The sequence below is a fragment of the Galendromus occidentalis genome, unplaced genomic scaffold (genome assembly GCF_000255335.2).
Source record: "Galendromus occidentalis unplaced genomic scaffold, Mocc_1.1 scf7180000077512, whole genome shotgun sequence".
Taxonomy (NCBI): Eukaryota; Metazoa; Arthropoda; class Arachnida; order Mesostigmata; family Phytoseiidae; genus Galendromus; species Galendromus occidentalis.
The window spans coordinates 147,524-162,904 of record NW_003805500.1 but is presented as its reverse complement, the minus strand read 5'-3'; the positions used below and the strand labels follow the sequence as shown (position 1 = coordinate 162,904).

The window sequence follows — 15,381 nt, the reverse complement described above, 5'->3', positions numbered from 1 at the left end:
CTCGACGCCGGATCTTGCTCAGAGTTTGATCCCTAGTCTCCCACCGAGGAATAGAGGAAGAAAGGAAACTTGGAACAAAATATCATGGACACGCTTCCGAGAAGCAAGATTTCCGATTTTGTTTTCAAGTTTATTTTTCCTTGTTCCGCACCCCATCTTCTCTGTTCGACGGCGACTCGCAGCTGGTCCGGAATATAAATTGTTTCTTCTATTCTGCTGTGTCATGTACAGTGCACCGATACAGCCTCGGCTCGCGGCGACAACCCCGACAGTGTCTGACTCCACGCGGGAACTGCATCGGACTGAGAATTCACAGAGTGAATTTTTTCCTGCCTTCCGGGGAACAGTCGTGCAACAGACTCCGCAGAAGCTCCCGAAGCGAGGTGACGGTAGCAATCATCCAATCAGAATTCGGTAAAAAACGACTCCATCCCACAGACTCTCGCGAGAGAGGAGAAGTGAAGCCGAACTCTCGACGGCGACGTTTCGAGCCGAACCGGGCCTCACAGGGATCCGCGCGAGCGGAGCGAGAGTTTCGAGGCAACTTCGGGAGGACTTAGGCAACGATATCACAAAGGAGAAGCGTGAATGCGGCGGGGTATGTCCGACGCCGGGCATTACTGTGTTGGGTGATTAAGATCCTGCGTTCACGGCACCAAATGTGGAAACGGGTATGCAGGGGTTGAAATCCGAAGCGGAAACTCGCGGACTGACAGAGATTCAATCGAAAATTCTTAGCGAACTGAGAAGTCGTCCGATCGGTTGCACAATTGCTTATTTCTGAGTGAAGGACCATCAAGAAGAAGCCGAAACCGAAATTATTTTTGATTCATCCTCCGAATTGTTTGACAGCGTACTCATGAGCCTGTTTGGCCAGCCATTGAACGGAAAAGCCTAAACTTTTCCGGGCTGAACCACACAGCCAAGGTTTAACGTCCCGGGCACTGTTATTCACAAGGCTCCTGAGGACGGATCCATGTGCAAATGCAAATGTACCCACGAGGATCAAGGCGAGTACCTGCGCTCCCGGAAGGAATATTTTTCCGGCAGCAGGGATCGAACCTTTACCGCCTTCCGCGCGAGCGGCGTCCTTGCGGCATTTCACGAAGTGAAACGCACGTTTACACGAGTAGTAACAAACGCGCTAACCACTCGACCTACCCGTTGTACGAAGCGGTAGTGCTTTGATTCTGATTCAGTTCAAGGATGCGCATTGAATGTGAGCAGGATCAGGAATTAGGATCGAATTCGCACCTGAGTCACATCCAAGAGGTGTGTTGTAGATCTACCGGTGGCTGGAAGGGGAAAGACTTTCAGGGAAAGTTTCGGGGGCCCACTTTGAAGCTGTGTGTTCGCCTCCTCGAATTGTTCCTATACGCCTACTGGAACAGAGCGATGGGCTCCAACGCCCGCCGACTTGCTAAGGGATGAGCGGGATATTGTGAGGAGGAAAAAAGCCGAGGGGGACCGCAAGGCTGTCGGAAAGGGTGGAAATCCGAAAGAAATAAGAAAGCCAGCCGGCACAAAGGGCGGTCGGGGGTCGGGAGAGCAGCGGGAGGAGACCCGAGAGAAGGGAATCGAGAAGACATTACGAAGCGGGCAACTCAATTTCTTCTCGAAGCGGACTCCTGACCTCTCTCCTGTGACAACGGATTGAAGAGCCAGTGAGCGCATGTGTGACCCCCTGTGTGACTCTGTCTATTTTATTGCGTGAGCCTCTTCCTCTTCTCCCGTTTCTCCCAAACGCTGTCCACTGGGAAAACTGACCTCCGAGCCGGAGTTGACGCGGCACCGTCGTCCGCTGGGGAAACCCGGAATGCGGACATGGAAACGAGTCCTGGAGATGGAACCCGAGCCTCGCGATACTGCCAGAGCTTGACATTATGTCCTCGGTCTGGATTTGGATGGCCTTAGCGTGCAGAAATCGTATGATAATTATTCGCTCGTCGCACCGACCTTCAGTTCTCCGTTTTGAGCCGAGTGCGCTCCGTTCGGGGAAGTCGTCGTTATTTTGTCAGTAGATTCCTCGTTGAGAGTTCGATGTCGCTGACAGCTTCATCAGGAGCCAATGTTTGCTTTTAATAAACGACATGTTGATGTGTTCTCTCCAAAGGGGACTCTCTATAAGAGACGGGGCCACCAGCTAGCCGAGGAGGAAGCCGTCGCCGCCGCCGCCGCCGCCAAAAAGACAGCCGACTGGGAAGGAGACATAGCAGAAAAGCAAGCGGGCTTCCTTAGGGTTTTCGTCGTTGGTTTTGACTCGAATTCAAAGACGGGGAGCGGGCCCCAGTCAGAGCAGGAACTTATCAGAGCTCCCTGAATGAATCCCAATATAGTAGTCGCCTTCATTCGTATCGTGAACGAACCCGGAACGACGGGTATTCGAGGAATTCCGACGTCACACCGCAATGCTTATTCTACGAAGAGCGAAACGGGGGTGAGCTCATTCGTTCGTGAGTAGTCCTCGTAGGCGTCGACGGCGCCCGTGCCGATAGGCCGGAGCTCTGGACCAAGTGTTTATTGCCGACCTAATTAAGCTTAAGGCGGCTTGAAGACCTAATGCTCGAAGCAGGTGTTTGAGAAAAGGAAGCAATGGCCCTGCATAGCAGCGTCGAAACTGCCGGGAATGAGCTAATCTGCGCCTTTTTTGCGTTTGGTGTAGCAGCGGGGAGCAGCAGCTGCAGAGTAGCATGCGCTTCGAATTTTGAATTCTCTCCAAGCGTGACCCTTACGTTGATGTATTCGGACGATGCGTCGAAGGTATCGCGCCTCACCACACGGATCTGTGGGCTTCTTCGAGACTGTCCGGTGGGGGCGAGTCATCCCGATTCCTCCCTTCCAAGCCCAGCAGGAGCGACCCAGTGCGATATTCGTTGCCATTCCGGATCCCCGAGCAATAGGCGTCATTCCATGACATCTGCGCGACTCCAATTCGCCCAATCGAGTTCCGGTTGGGAATTCTTCTCTTAACCTCGGAGTTGATCGTAGACTTCAATCGGAATGAACGGTATTCTCGGAGCCGCTGTGACACACTCTGTCGAAGTAAGCTGCAGCAGCAGCTTCCCCGGCCGGCCTCGTTAACTCGCTAAGTCTATGGGTGGTGGGGAGCTCTGAGGAGAAAAGCTATGTGGTATTTCGGGAAAAAGTCTTCTCCTCTCCACAATGCACTGCGTCCCGACAGCTGTCTCGCGTCGGAGGTATAATGGAAGAAAAGGAGACTAAAAGAGGCGACGCTTGATAGTCCAGCGAATCTGCCAGTCTCTAAATAGCAAAACAAACGTTTTTTCTCCATCTACCCGAGAGACGCTGGAAATAGACGGACCATCAAGGATACGGTGGACAGCGACACCGACGAATACGGCGAATAAAATCGCATGGATCCGCGATTTCCTCAGATTTCCGGGTTCCCGAAGAACTCAAGCCCAATAATTCCAAAAAAAAAGTTTCGTGAACGTCCCGGCAAACGAGGAATGTCTGCGAGAGATTCCCGCCCCGTGGTCAAAATTGGCAGTTCCTCGTGCGCTAAGCCTGAAAATGGGCTCCCGAACACCGAATACTCCGAGTGAGGCGCACAGCTGCGGAACAAAGCGAAATAGAAGGAAACGACGAGGTGTGATCGGAGAAAAATAGCGTTGGTTTCTGGGTCCGAGTCGAGACTCCGTCTGCCACATTTAATCTCGTGTTGACCGGCTGGTATTGCTGGCAGGCATGAACGTGGCGCCACAGGCAGCTCAGAACGAGGGAGTGAGGGTGGATGGAATCCTAGCGGGAGTGACGAGCGATGGAGCTGAACTCGTCGAGGAGCTCGTGATATCGCGGACGAAGGAAATAGGGCGAAGGAGAAGGTAGCCGGAGAGCGGCGGGGCAAACACAAGCATATGAGCCGGACGAGATTGGTTTGGGAGCTCACTCGCAGAGGGGCGAAGGACAGGATGAAATATCTCATCCCATTTTCCAGCGCCAGGTGTGAAAGTCAAAACGAATTTCGCCAAGCCGGAGAAGAAGGTAGAACAAGGAAGGTTTCTCAAGGAGCTCGTCTTGACTGCTCTCCCGCCAAGAGGCTTCTTTTCGGCCTAGGTGGCTCGAGGAATGGATGAAAGAGAGTAGCCGGGAGGAGGAAAGATCCTCGGGGGTCGTTCCATCTGTGGCTCTAGAATTGTTTCGCCGGGAAGCGTGATCTGATATGTCAATCGCTTACTCGGATCCCGTCTATCCGGGCATGGGGTCGCTTTTGGGCGGCAACCCCATCTCGAGATAGATGACCGCTGGCTGGTGGAATGGTTGAGAATTCCGATGAATTCTGGGCGATTCTCCAGCAACGCGGCCGATTGATATCCACACATTCCCAAAGGCTTGCGTGGGAAGGGTTGTGGGAACGGTCAGGTGGGAACGGCTGGGAGAGATCTCGAGAAACCATCGAAAAATGAATGGGTGAATTTTTGAATTCTGGTCTGAGTGAAGGGGAAACTAGAGTATCGGTCTCTCGGAGTCCGCGAAACTCGATCAAAGAACTACTCGAGGAATGGACATATCTCATGTTTTTCAAGCTCGTGTCCTTCAGGGTTCGCTGGCGGGACACGATCCCAACTCGATCCAGAGGTGTTATCTATTTTAAATCAGGGCAGTCGCCGGGCGGGGACTCCCGAGGCGTCAGGGGCTGAGTGCCGCATATCCTTGTCGAGGTCGTTCTGGTGTACCGAAATAGAGCTTTCAGACGCTCTAATTATGTCGCACGATCCTTTGCAGCTTGTGCTGAGCGCGAGGAAAAACTCCAGCGAATACGTTGAAAACGTGAGGAAAAAAGTCTTAGGAATCAACTTGGGTAGATTTGCCGGCGGTGGTGGAACGCACCGGAAGCCAAGCGGAAGAAAAGGAAGAGGAGGTTTTATACACAGCAGAGAATCTTTGTTTGCGCACTCGCGCCAGTCCTGACCGCCCAAGTGCTCGGCTTGCTGGCGTGCCATCCTCTGGAGTTGCGTCATCATTACTCCCCCTGTCTGTACTCCTCCTCCTCCCCCTTCTCCTCGACCCCCGGTCTTGAACCTCATCTGGTTCATTCCCCTCCCATTCCCTCCATTCTCAACGACGACTTCGAAAAAGAAGGAAGAAGGGGAAATACAATGATCTGGCCGAATCTCCTCCCTTGTAGTCTAAAAACGGTTTTCACTCTTTCGCCAATTCTGCTCCGCCAAGGCGGCTACGGCCGCCGACTCTGACTTCTCCCGGAGTCAAGGGAACGTAAGGTCACGGCCAACTGCCGACCGCCCGAGGTGCCCCGCCTCGATCGCTGGTGAGATCTATTCCGGCTTGAGGGAGATGGGGGACAGCGAGCTGAGGCGACAGGGTGAAACTCTGAAAACATGGAGGTGGAACCGAGCGGCACCGCGGGGATTTGGTAGGGCCGGCCACTGACTTATGGCGGCCGTGGGGTGAGACCGCCGTCGTGGACAAAGGGAGATTTCCGCCGCGTCATCAACTGTCACCCAAGAAGAAAACAGATAGTCCGAAGTTGGTCGGCAATCCGAGAATTTTCTCTTTCAACCATTTCTTCCTAAAGTCCGTCCGTCCGGCCGTCCGTCCGTCGAGTCTGAGTTTGCACTTGAGCAAAGCCATTTCCGTGAACGGATCTGAGACGGAGACCGCGCAACGTGTTCGTATAGCGAGATGCGGCGGACGATTCGAGGCCGCGCCGATACGTTCCGGAAAGCTGCGGATAACGTGTTGTGATTCGCTCTCCTCCAGTCGGAGCGCACTCGGCCTATCTGCACCGGAACCCTCATCCGGCCCTCTCGGCTCTCCGTCCCGACGCATCTCGGTTTCACGGTTGCTGTGTGTCAGTTTCATGGTGAAATAATGACAATAACACTTGCAGCGCCACTCGCTATTCCCCATATAGTCGTGAGGCGTCGAGAAAGTTTCTGGTCGTTTTCAGCGTACGTACTACAACAACGTGACAACTGCTTCCTGTCGGGCCTGTCGGCTGGCGGTCATAGTGTCGTAAAGGACAGGCGGTGGCGTCAGGAAACATGGCTCGAAAATTAAAAATGTCCTCCACCCGTTAGAAACAACGAACGGAGGAACGGGCGGCCGGACGGACCGACGGATGGGTGGATGGATGGACGGTCGGTCGGTCGGTCGCCCGTTCGCTAGGGAGAGGGAGGAAACGAAAGGACGCCGAGTGACGCGTAGGAACGAATAGAGACGAGTCGACGGCAAGAGTCTTCGCCTCCGAGTCGCGCTCTTTGGTTCGGAAGTTTTAAATGGCTGCGTTTGTAACTCGAGGAGGACGGCAGCGGCGCCGGCCGGCTAGTCGGCCGAGGCAGCGATCGTTCGCACAGCTCGACGACCCCGCGCTCACGCGCAGTGCGACCGACAGGCATTGTCCTCCCTTCATATTCATCCACTCGACGCCTCATACATACAGACATTATAATATGTAGGTATATCACGGAACGTCGGTCGATTCGAAAGGATGAAGAGGGAACACATATCTCGTCATTCACTCGCTCTTGAATCGGTTTCCCGAGGCAGAAATCGTGACTGGGTTCGATCTCGGACCGAGGAAGGAATTCTCGGCGAATTCCGCCAGAGTCTCCCGAGAGAAACCTCGCACACAAGTTCCCCCGAAGCTTCTGTGGTAAATCTGGGAACCATATCTTTATCAACTCCGTAACAAATTAACTCGTGTACACATCGGAACGACAAACGTTCAATCAGGAGATTGCGAGGAAAGCACGAGAGAGATCCCGCAGATGGATATGGTGTTCGATCCATCCAATCTTCCCTCTTCCTCACTCTCCTGTCGACTCTCTTCCCCGGCAGGCTCGTCGTCGTCATGCTTCTCCTTCTCACATTCCTACTAGTTCTCGACCTCGTTCACCAGCAGTTCTCGGCCCGTTCCTCCCCTCTCCTGGACGTGGCAGCGTCTATCATGGTGCTTGCAGCGTAATCTCGACGAAGCGTCATCAGACAAAGTCAGCGATGCACGAAGACCTGTGAAAAGGTGCTGCCGCTGATGCTCGCTACCTGCTTGCTTTTACTCCTTCTGCAGCGTGTCTACCACCGATGCTCCCGGCTTTGGTAATCTGTACGAATGTCAGCGGGACGTCTGTCATAAGCAACACAGCGAGACGAGGATGCTATGAGAGGCAGCGACGACAGGTCGGCCAGGCTGACGGAAGACGACCACCAGAGGGAAGACCGCCACCATCACCACCACCACCGACGACGAGCGTCGGGGCGAGCACGCGAGCGAATGGACGAACGGACGGACGGACAGACCAACGAAATGGCCGAGCACAGGAAGCCGACGTCAAGGACACGACAACAACTAACCACACGGCTTTCTGACCGGTCTCGCTAATTTAATGGCTTCCTTGTCACTCCGTCTTCATCATCATAGGCTCGCTGGTCCGTCAGTTTTTGCTCGGCTGCCGCTGGTGGCTCGTGGACTGGCGAACAGACACACAGACTTACTGGTTGGTGTTTCACCTGTCCGGGGTGTGTCTCCGGTGGCCCGGGTCGACTCAGCAGCTACCAGTCGTCGCCGGAGGCTCCCTCGCGTGATGGGGGATACGAACAGGGCGGAGAGAGGGAAACGCGATGTCCTCCGTCAAGAGTCACGATCGCCCTGGCGGGAGCTCGTCCGAGCTTCTCGGCACGGGATCCGTCCTGTCAACATTTCGTGAACGTATCCGACGACGTTCAGCTGAGCCAGGCGCGGCGTTATTTGCGTGTTCCCTGAAACACAAGCATGGAAAGGGAGAAGGAAGAGTGGTCCCTGCGAGAGTGCACTCGTTGGAAGAATGGGAGCGGACCGATGCGAGCCCGATTGACTGACTGATATTCGGAGCAGACTCCAGAGGGAAACTGTGCCGTGGCCTCGAATAGATTCCGGGGATTAGCTTCTCGCCGGTTACTCACCGGTTCCGCGCCGAGTCCTACCATCTGGATGCTCGTTCCTACACGAACAGGAACGTTTCAGAGGAATGAGGGGAATACTGGGACATGGAATGGGAGGAGGAGATCGGCGGTATAAGGACGTGGGGGTAAGGGTAGGGGAGGGGGTAGGTTTTCGGTTGGCAGGATTCTTGAAAGTCTCTCGTACGGGGAAGGGAGCCCCGTAAATGAGTTTGTGATTTATGCCTCGTCGATTCCTCGGGTAGGAAGACGACCGGACGTGTTGCACGGAGCTCGAATTGGTGATAGAACTCCGCTCTGACCCTCCTCGATCGGTTTTCGTTCAGCTCCCGACTCGAGTTCGTCGACTCCAGTTAGGCTTGACCTAGCTCGGCGGGCCCTGTTCGCCGAAGTCGACGGCTTCGGTTGCCCCGCGTAACTAGGACTGGCAGGAGCGCGATGGGAGAGAAGCGGAGAGGGAAAAAAATAGTCGAAAGAGCTGCTGGAAAAGAAGAAGTACAAGCCGCGGGCGAAACCCTTATGACTCAGTGTAGCTTCCGGCCTTAGAAATTGTTTCATTTCCGAACGCACTCCGCTGTTCCCTAGTAACTACTGTTCTACAACCACCAAGGGCAGCCGCCTCCGCGCTAGTTCCGAGTCATGGTGTGCGACCGCGGGATCGGGGCAGTTTCAACTACTCAAATTGCTGCCGCTGTTGCTCCAGCTGGGTCGGGACCCCATCATTTCTCGTAGTTCAGCGATTCTCACTCGGTAATCTTCGCTATACCTCCCCGTTCAACCTTCCACCCCCTCTCTCTTGGCGCGTTCCCCGTTGGCTGACGGTTCAATGAGTGCCGTAGGCGAATCCCTTCGACAGATATGTAGTCGGCGGAGGATCGTAGCTCCGTACATGGCCAGCACCGGCGAACAAGACTCCAGCTCTGTCTCGATCGAGTCGCGTGGAGAGCTCCAACTTCCAGGGTCTGGAGCCGCGGTCCGGGAGAGTATTTTTTCTGAAAATCTCGCATCGTTGGCTTGCGAGACCAAATATGTAGTGACCGTCTCCGAGAGCTCCCTACAAAGGGGCACTTGTCCCGAGCTTTAAAATATGTTCGCTTCCGTGAACGTAGACATGTTGACGCGGAGCATCACAGATGTCGGCTTACGCGCGACGGTGAAAAGAGAGAGACAATACGCAAGCTCGAACTGAGTACACCGATGCGGAGCCCGCGGCTACTCGTGCGACCGACGTCGATGAGTTCGTATGAATCAGACTGTATGAAAGAAAACGCCGCCGCCGCCGACGTCGACGACGGCTTCGTATTTGCTCAACTCGTTGATTGCCGGGCGGCGCTGCTGGGAATCTGCGAAGAGCCGGCTGGCTGTGCGATATTGCGTTTGCGTTAATCTTTCGAGCTCGATGGATCATTGCCGGGAGAGCCACAAAGCGCGGGGAGACCCGCCAGAAGCTCCGACGAATTACCGGAATAGCCACCTTATGAGAGCAGCAGGGATCATTGAGGTGTTCCGCGGGTAGGTACTGTACACAAGCGAGCGAGCGAACATACGTCATGATTATGATGATCTCGTTGTCTCTGCTGACGATATGACTTTCATCTGTTCCACTCTCTGCCATCTGGTTTCCACCGCTCGCTGGTCCTACTCGCCCCGGAATCGTTTGTTGAATGCTCGCCGCTGGGATTGCTTTCCTCGCTGGGTCACTGGGCGCTGGGCGGGAAGGTGGCGAAGCTGGGCCGGAGAAGCCGCTGACCAGACAAACAAGCAGCGAAGCACCGAACAAACCCACCAGTAGGCTTCCCAGTTCCGCGAGCGGGACGGCAGACTCCTATCACATTACCATCAGAATGAAGGAAGCATCCAGCGAACGAACGAACGAACTGCAAATACACAGATCCTACAACAACCAGAAGCCGGGGTTCAGGGTTCGCTTGGAGGGCGTGCTTTCTCTCCGTTCACCGTTCGCTCATCCACTCGATGCCTCTCGATGCTCCTCTTCCCTCGTTATTCGCCGACTCTTGCTCTCGGATCCCATCGACCTTATCATCCTTTCCATCGTCGGGGGTCCGGAGCTTCTCTGTTGGATCGACAGATCCGAAAAGTGCCCTCCGATTGACGCCGGCGAAGAGGACCGGCTAGTCATCCTCGCCCGACGAGCGAGTCAACCAGCGAGATCTCGGATATGGAAATGAGTTGAGATGATTTATTGTTGTCGTCGGCGAAGGCGGCGGCGAGTAGTTGTATGTAGTAGTCGGAGATCGCCTGCAGCTAACGTATGAGACCCGTGCTCTCCGAGACCTAAACTGCTGAGACCACGTCAACAAGAGATCAGTTTTTCGAGCCCCAAGGCAAGGAGTACGTTGGGTCAAACGAGCATGTCGGGGTTCTCCCGAGACCCGGATGACCTTCCCTGAGCGAAAGCCTGGACTATCGATGAGCGAGGGACCGTGAAATACCCCTGGATTAGCTCACTCAGCCAACTCTGAAGATTTGGACTAATAATTTTTTTCCTTGCAGGCGTCTACATCTGCAACGCCCAACAGCTCTCGGCAGGCGGCGAACTGGGCATGCAGAGACCACCTTATTTCATCAGTGAGCCTCCCGCATTATTCGAGTACACAGCGGATAAAGGCGCCGAAATCCATTGTATAGCGGATGGGATCCCGAAACCCGAAATCGTCTGGAAGCGACTCGACGACACTGAGGTGGAGTCGAGCGATTCGGGCGTTTTATTACTTCATCCGATTTCGGCTGCCATGTACAACCAGTCTGTGTACAGCGGATACTACCGATGCGTCGCTCACAACTCTCTCGCTGTGATTGCGTCTCGCCTAGTCAAGGTGTTAGCAAGTGAGTGTCTTGAACTTTTCCCCGGTGCCCCGATATCGCTCCCGTAGGGTTCACGTCCGAGTGGGTTCCGCTCTGTTCCGGTTCGGAATGGATTCTGCTCATTATCCGAGACACTCTTCTCGCTACCCTGCTCAATCTTGAATGTTGGCCGATAAACCCACGGCACAGTGCGGTTTGAAGCGGGTTCCCGATAACTTCCTCGGAAGGCTTTCTTCATCCGCTGTTTCTTTCGAGCCCCCGAGTTCGGCGTCATCGCGACCGACGTCTCCGTCGAGAATGCGCGAACGGGCTATCAACTCGAATTGATCGTCGACGAGACAATCTTCTCGGCGAACCCTTCATTCGATTGTCTCCCACCGCCGCGTCAATGTTCGCAATGAGTAGAACAAGCCGCTCAACGAGACACTCTAAATAGCTCAACACCCACGAGCGTTGTCGAATCAACTCCTCGAATCAAACAATTTAATTCAATCGTCTCATTCGACAAATGAAACAACTCAAGCCCGGAGCTGCCTCCATTTCGGTCGTGTGACCTCACTGAGGACTCGGCCAGAAGGCTTGGACCTGCAGTCGCAGGGAATTCCGGAATCCTGTTGAAGATTGGCCAGAGAGTCTTCTTCTCCGAGACCATGATCGGAGAGGATTAATTAGTTGACAAAGAGAACACGATTATCGCTTATCGATACCCGCACAATATTGTCTCCACTACACGATGGAGTCATTATTGAGCCTTGTGAGTTTTATTTCCAATATTAGCTCTCTGTCTCCTCACCTTGGTGGTGGAGAAGATCAAAAAGTGTCTTCGTTTCGGTAAGTTCGATCATTAGTCGAAGCCGAAAGCCTGGTCATAATGGCCCTGAGGATTGTTCGCCGAACAGCATTGCACCTTGCTCGCTGCTTGCGAAGCGAATGTCATGGCGAACATGACAAACAGACGGAGCCAGCCAGTACAAGATTAACGTCGTCGCAGGAGCATAAAACACTTTCTCATCGAGTCTGAGCTGCAGACGCCCCGTGATCTTCGTTAAAGAAATGTTCACAGAAAGCAGTTTTACCCTCGTGTCTGATTGACTAGTTTTTCAATTTCTTCTCGGTAATTCGATGATGACAATTTTTTGTCCAAAGTCGTTTAGAGTTTTTTGTTCACTTCCCTGCTCGAGGATGGACCGGAGAGGAAAAGGGGAAGCCGACGGCCAGTAGCAAGATGGCGCTTGTCCTTAATGACTTTCTCCCGTGGCTGCTTCCGAAGTCCTGGAGCGGGTCAGGCGCTCTAAAAGTGGCCCCTCGTCGCTTTGGTCCGGTCTCGGGAAGACCTTCCTAAAGAGCAGCAGAACGTTTTTATCGTCGGGACTTTCTGATTTATCATATCTACGATGTATTCCGAGGCCTTACAATGATGTCTGGGGGACTTCCCGGAAAAAAACATACATAGGTGCCTAGCGAAGCTCGAAAGGCTGTTAGATCCGCCTTCCTCAGCCAAGATACCTCAGAACTCCCATTCATCCAAAAGTCGCCCCCGTCCCCCGACCCGATGTAATTCCGGCTGTTACTCCCTGATCGACATGCAGAACATGATAAGGATGACTGTGCTCGGATCTAATACATGTTCCTTCAATCTTTCCAGTTTTCGACACAGAAGAGACATTCGTCGACGTGCAAGACGGTGTCGCAATTAGGGGAAATACTGCCATTTTGAGATGTCTATACCGAGGAGAGAACGCCGAATTCACGTGGATACGCGACGACGGACTCCTAATTTCGGCGCAGCAACAGCACAGTAAGTTATTATGATGCAACGATGATGTTTGGGTGAATGGCTATGCTCTCAAAGTCGTCGAGATTCCCGTCTCTGAGCCCATTCGCATTTAACGCTGCGCTGGTGTGACATTTGAGGATGCCGAATCATAGATACGATTTTCTCGAATAATATTATCGAGATCCCTGGTTGAGAGAGGAGTTCAGAGGGAATCGAGGCTCAAGCTCACCTACGGCTCGCGATTTCGTCACAGTTTCGTCTTTGTGTCGCTGTCCTCTCATCAAAACAATACACCATAAGGTCCTACAATAGCGGCGACGACGACTCGAGAGGGAAAAGGCAGACCAGGATGGCGGTGCGGGGAACGGCATTATGACGACAGGGACAAGGCGGGTGGTAACACCTACCAACGACGTCGACAAGCGGCGTCGGCGGTGGCGAACAGCAGGCCGTAGAGAGAGCAGACGACAAAATTACGTCTTGTAGCTAACGACAAGTGTGACACGATACAAATTCGACGGCGAGGAGGGAACAAGCTCGCGAGAAACTCAGGCGACCAAAAGCTCCCCTCGGCTTGTGAGAGGTGAACTCCGCAGTCGGTGACGCTGACTTTGCAAATACCCATGCTTCGGCGGTTGTCGTTGCAGTCGACGCCGTCGTTGACGAGCGAAAGGATAAAGCTTCATTACGACGCAGACGTGTTTCCTTTTTCTCCACGGGGCGGAGGCAAAAGTCTGAGGGTTAGTTCCGCTGTCAGGTTCCTTTCGGCGTGGGACCGACTCCGCAGCGTCGTAGTTCCTTCCGCTGCCCCGACGTGAGTACCAGAATCGGCAGATGTATCCAGGGTCGCATCACGAAAGATCGTAATCGATTCCCGAACTCCGGTCAGTCAGCGAGCGAGAGCAGCGTTTCACGAGCCAGATATTCCGACAGGAACACGGAGATCAACGCTCCAACGATGCTGGAGGGACTCGGCGGGCCCGACGACAACTCGGTGTTTTCACAAGACTTTCGCTGCAATCGTAAGCGCGTCGATTGATGTCAGTCAGCAATCCACTGTAGCAGCAGCTGCAAGTGTCATTTGATTCAAGTCAGGGCTCCGTGGCAGCCGTTTTTCTCGTGCAGCTCGTCCCCAGGCAGCCCGTTCTGTTGGGTCGCTACTCGCTTGCTCGTTTGCTTTCTCCCCGACTCGTACACCCGTCGGATGTTATGAGTGTCAGTGCGCGCGAGCAAAATTTAACTGCTGCGAATCGCGACGTCGTCGGTCGGGGAATGGCTTTCGCTGTTCCTGTTGGGTAGGCCATTTTCGTGGAAAAGGTGAAATTTACTTCCATTCAACGAGCGACTTTACAAGCCGCTCTCGGTGGTGTTTTCGACGCGCAGACAGACAGTGCGACCGAACGAACGACCGCCCTCACATGTTGGAGGCACGAGTGCTTGTCATGCGTCGTTCGTCGCATGTCTCGTTGGCTAGCCGGAGTAGCTCGCCTGGAGCTAGCTAGTTCCGCCCCGGCGTTGATGCGTCTCCCGACCGGTTTCCTTCCTCCGTTGCTGCCCCTATCGCTCGAAACAAAGAAAGACTCGGCGTTTAGGGACTGGTCGGCGCGAGCTGGCTTTTTCTTCTTCTCCCCGGGACAATGAGCGTGTATCTATCCCTCTCACATTTTCTTTCCTTGTCATAGTTCGGCTTAGTTTTTATTATGATGATGGTTCTGGGGGGCAGACGAGCCGCTGCTGTACGCGAGAGACGCAGCGAAGAAAATGAGGGGCACCACGAGAAATAACGTCGACAGCAAAGCAACCCTCAAAAGAATGGGTGCGGCAGGAGCAGCAGCAGCAACAACAACAACAGTAACGACGACAACAACAACGACGATGACGATGACGACGACTGCTGCTGCTGCTCAGCGAACGAGTCCCGCTCCCCTGCTCTTCCACTCCACGAGTCAACGACTTAGAGGACGCTGCTCCTCTGATTCATTTTTAATTTGTTAATTCTTTTCACCCGGAGCGGAAGTTTGCCTCGCTGCATCAACAGAAGCAAAAATAACTTCTATACAACAACAATAGCGCTTGATATCAGAGTATGAACAGCGAGGAGGCTCCCCAGCTTCACGGTCCGCGCATTCCGTATCAACAGGGCGAGTGCGCTCGGAGTGTGGGGGGTTCACGGATAGAGCGTACCTTGCGCGGCCCGTATTCCGTTTTTGCCGATGACCTCTTGGAGTTTGGACTGGGAATCCCCATCCCGGTCGGAAGAGGCGGAAGGGTACTCCAGAACATGCTTGCACCTCATTGTCGGCGAATTTCCGAGAACAAAACTCCATGGATGCATGCTGGGATTCAGCGGAAGTGGCGGCTGAACATTCACTATATTTCCGTGGAATCAACTCCTCTAGAGCGCTTCAAATTGCTTGGTGATGGCTGTTCGAGCCCTGGACGATCTCTCGGCTGCTTTCATGTCGATCTCGCTCTTCTTCCTCCTGGACATTCCTCCGAGACGTCTCGTCGGCGACATCGCGCTGATTCGACCAACCCGAAGAGCAGTCGTGCAGTGGGACATATATGATACATTCATACTGCTTACTATGAGGATCTGTTCTCCGCGATTTCCAGACGAGTATTGAGGAGGAAATCGCAAATTCTCTATTCCGATCGAATTGAGGGGTGGAGGAGGAAATGACAAGCCCCTGCGCGAGTCTGAACCGGGTGCCTTACCGGGGCGTCTAAGCACCAATAGTTCGAGAGGTAGAAGCTCAGGATCGTCAGTTGCAGGGTCTAGAATCTAGAAGCAGTTTTCGTATTTATTCAGAAGATGCAGAACGCCTTGCTAATTCGGGTCGCCGAAAGTTTGTCAA

The 15,381-nt window shown here is 53.8% G+C and overlaps 1 protein-coding gene across 1 annotated transcript in view; it reads left to right on the top strand.

Moving 5' to 3' along the window:
- The first annotated feature begins 4,725 nt into the window (after nucleotides 1-4,725).
- The window catches only part of LOC100902184 (Down syndrome cell adhesion molecule-like protein Dscam2), a 57,375-nt gene continuing 46,719 nt past the window's right edge, over nucleotides 4,726-15,381 (top strand). Inside the window, exons 1-3 of the mRNA XM_029112521.1 lie at nucleotides 4,726-4,822; nucleotides 10,435-10,767; nucleotides 12,392-12,544. Coding sequence (XP_028968354.1) covers nucleotides 4,726-4,822; nucleotides 10,435-10,767; nucleotides 12,392-12,544 — 583 coding nt within the window. The remainder of the gene's footprint in view (nucleotides 4,823-10,434; nucleotides 10,768-12,391; nucleotides 12,545-15,381) is intronic.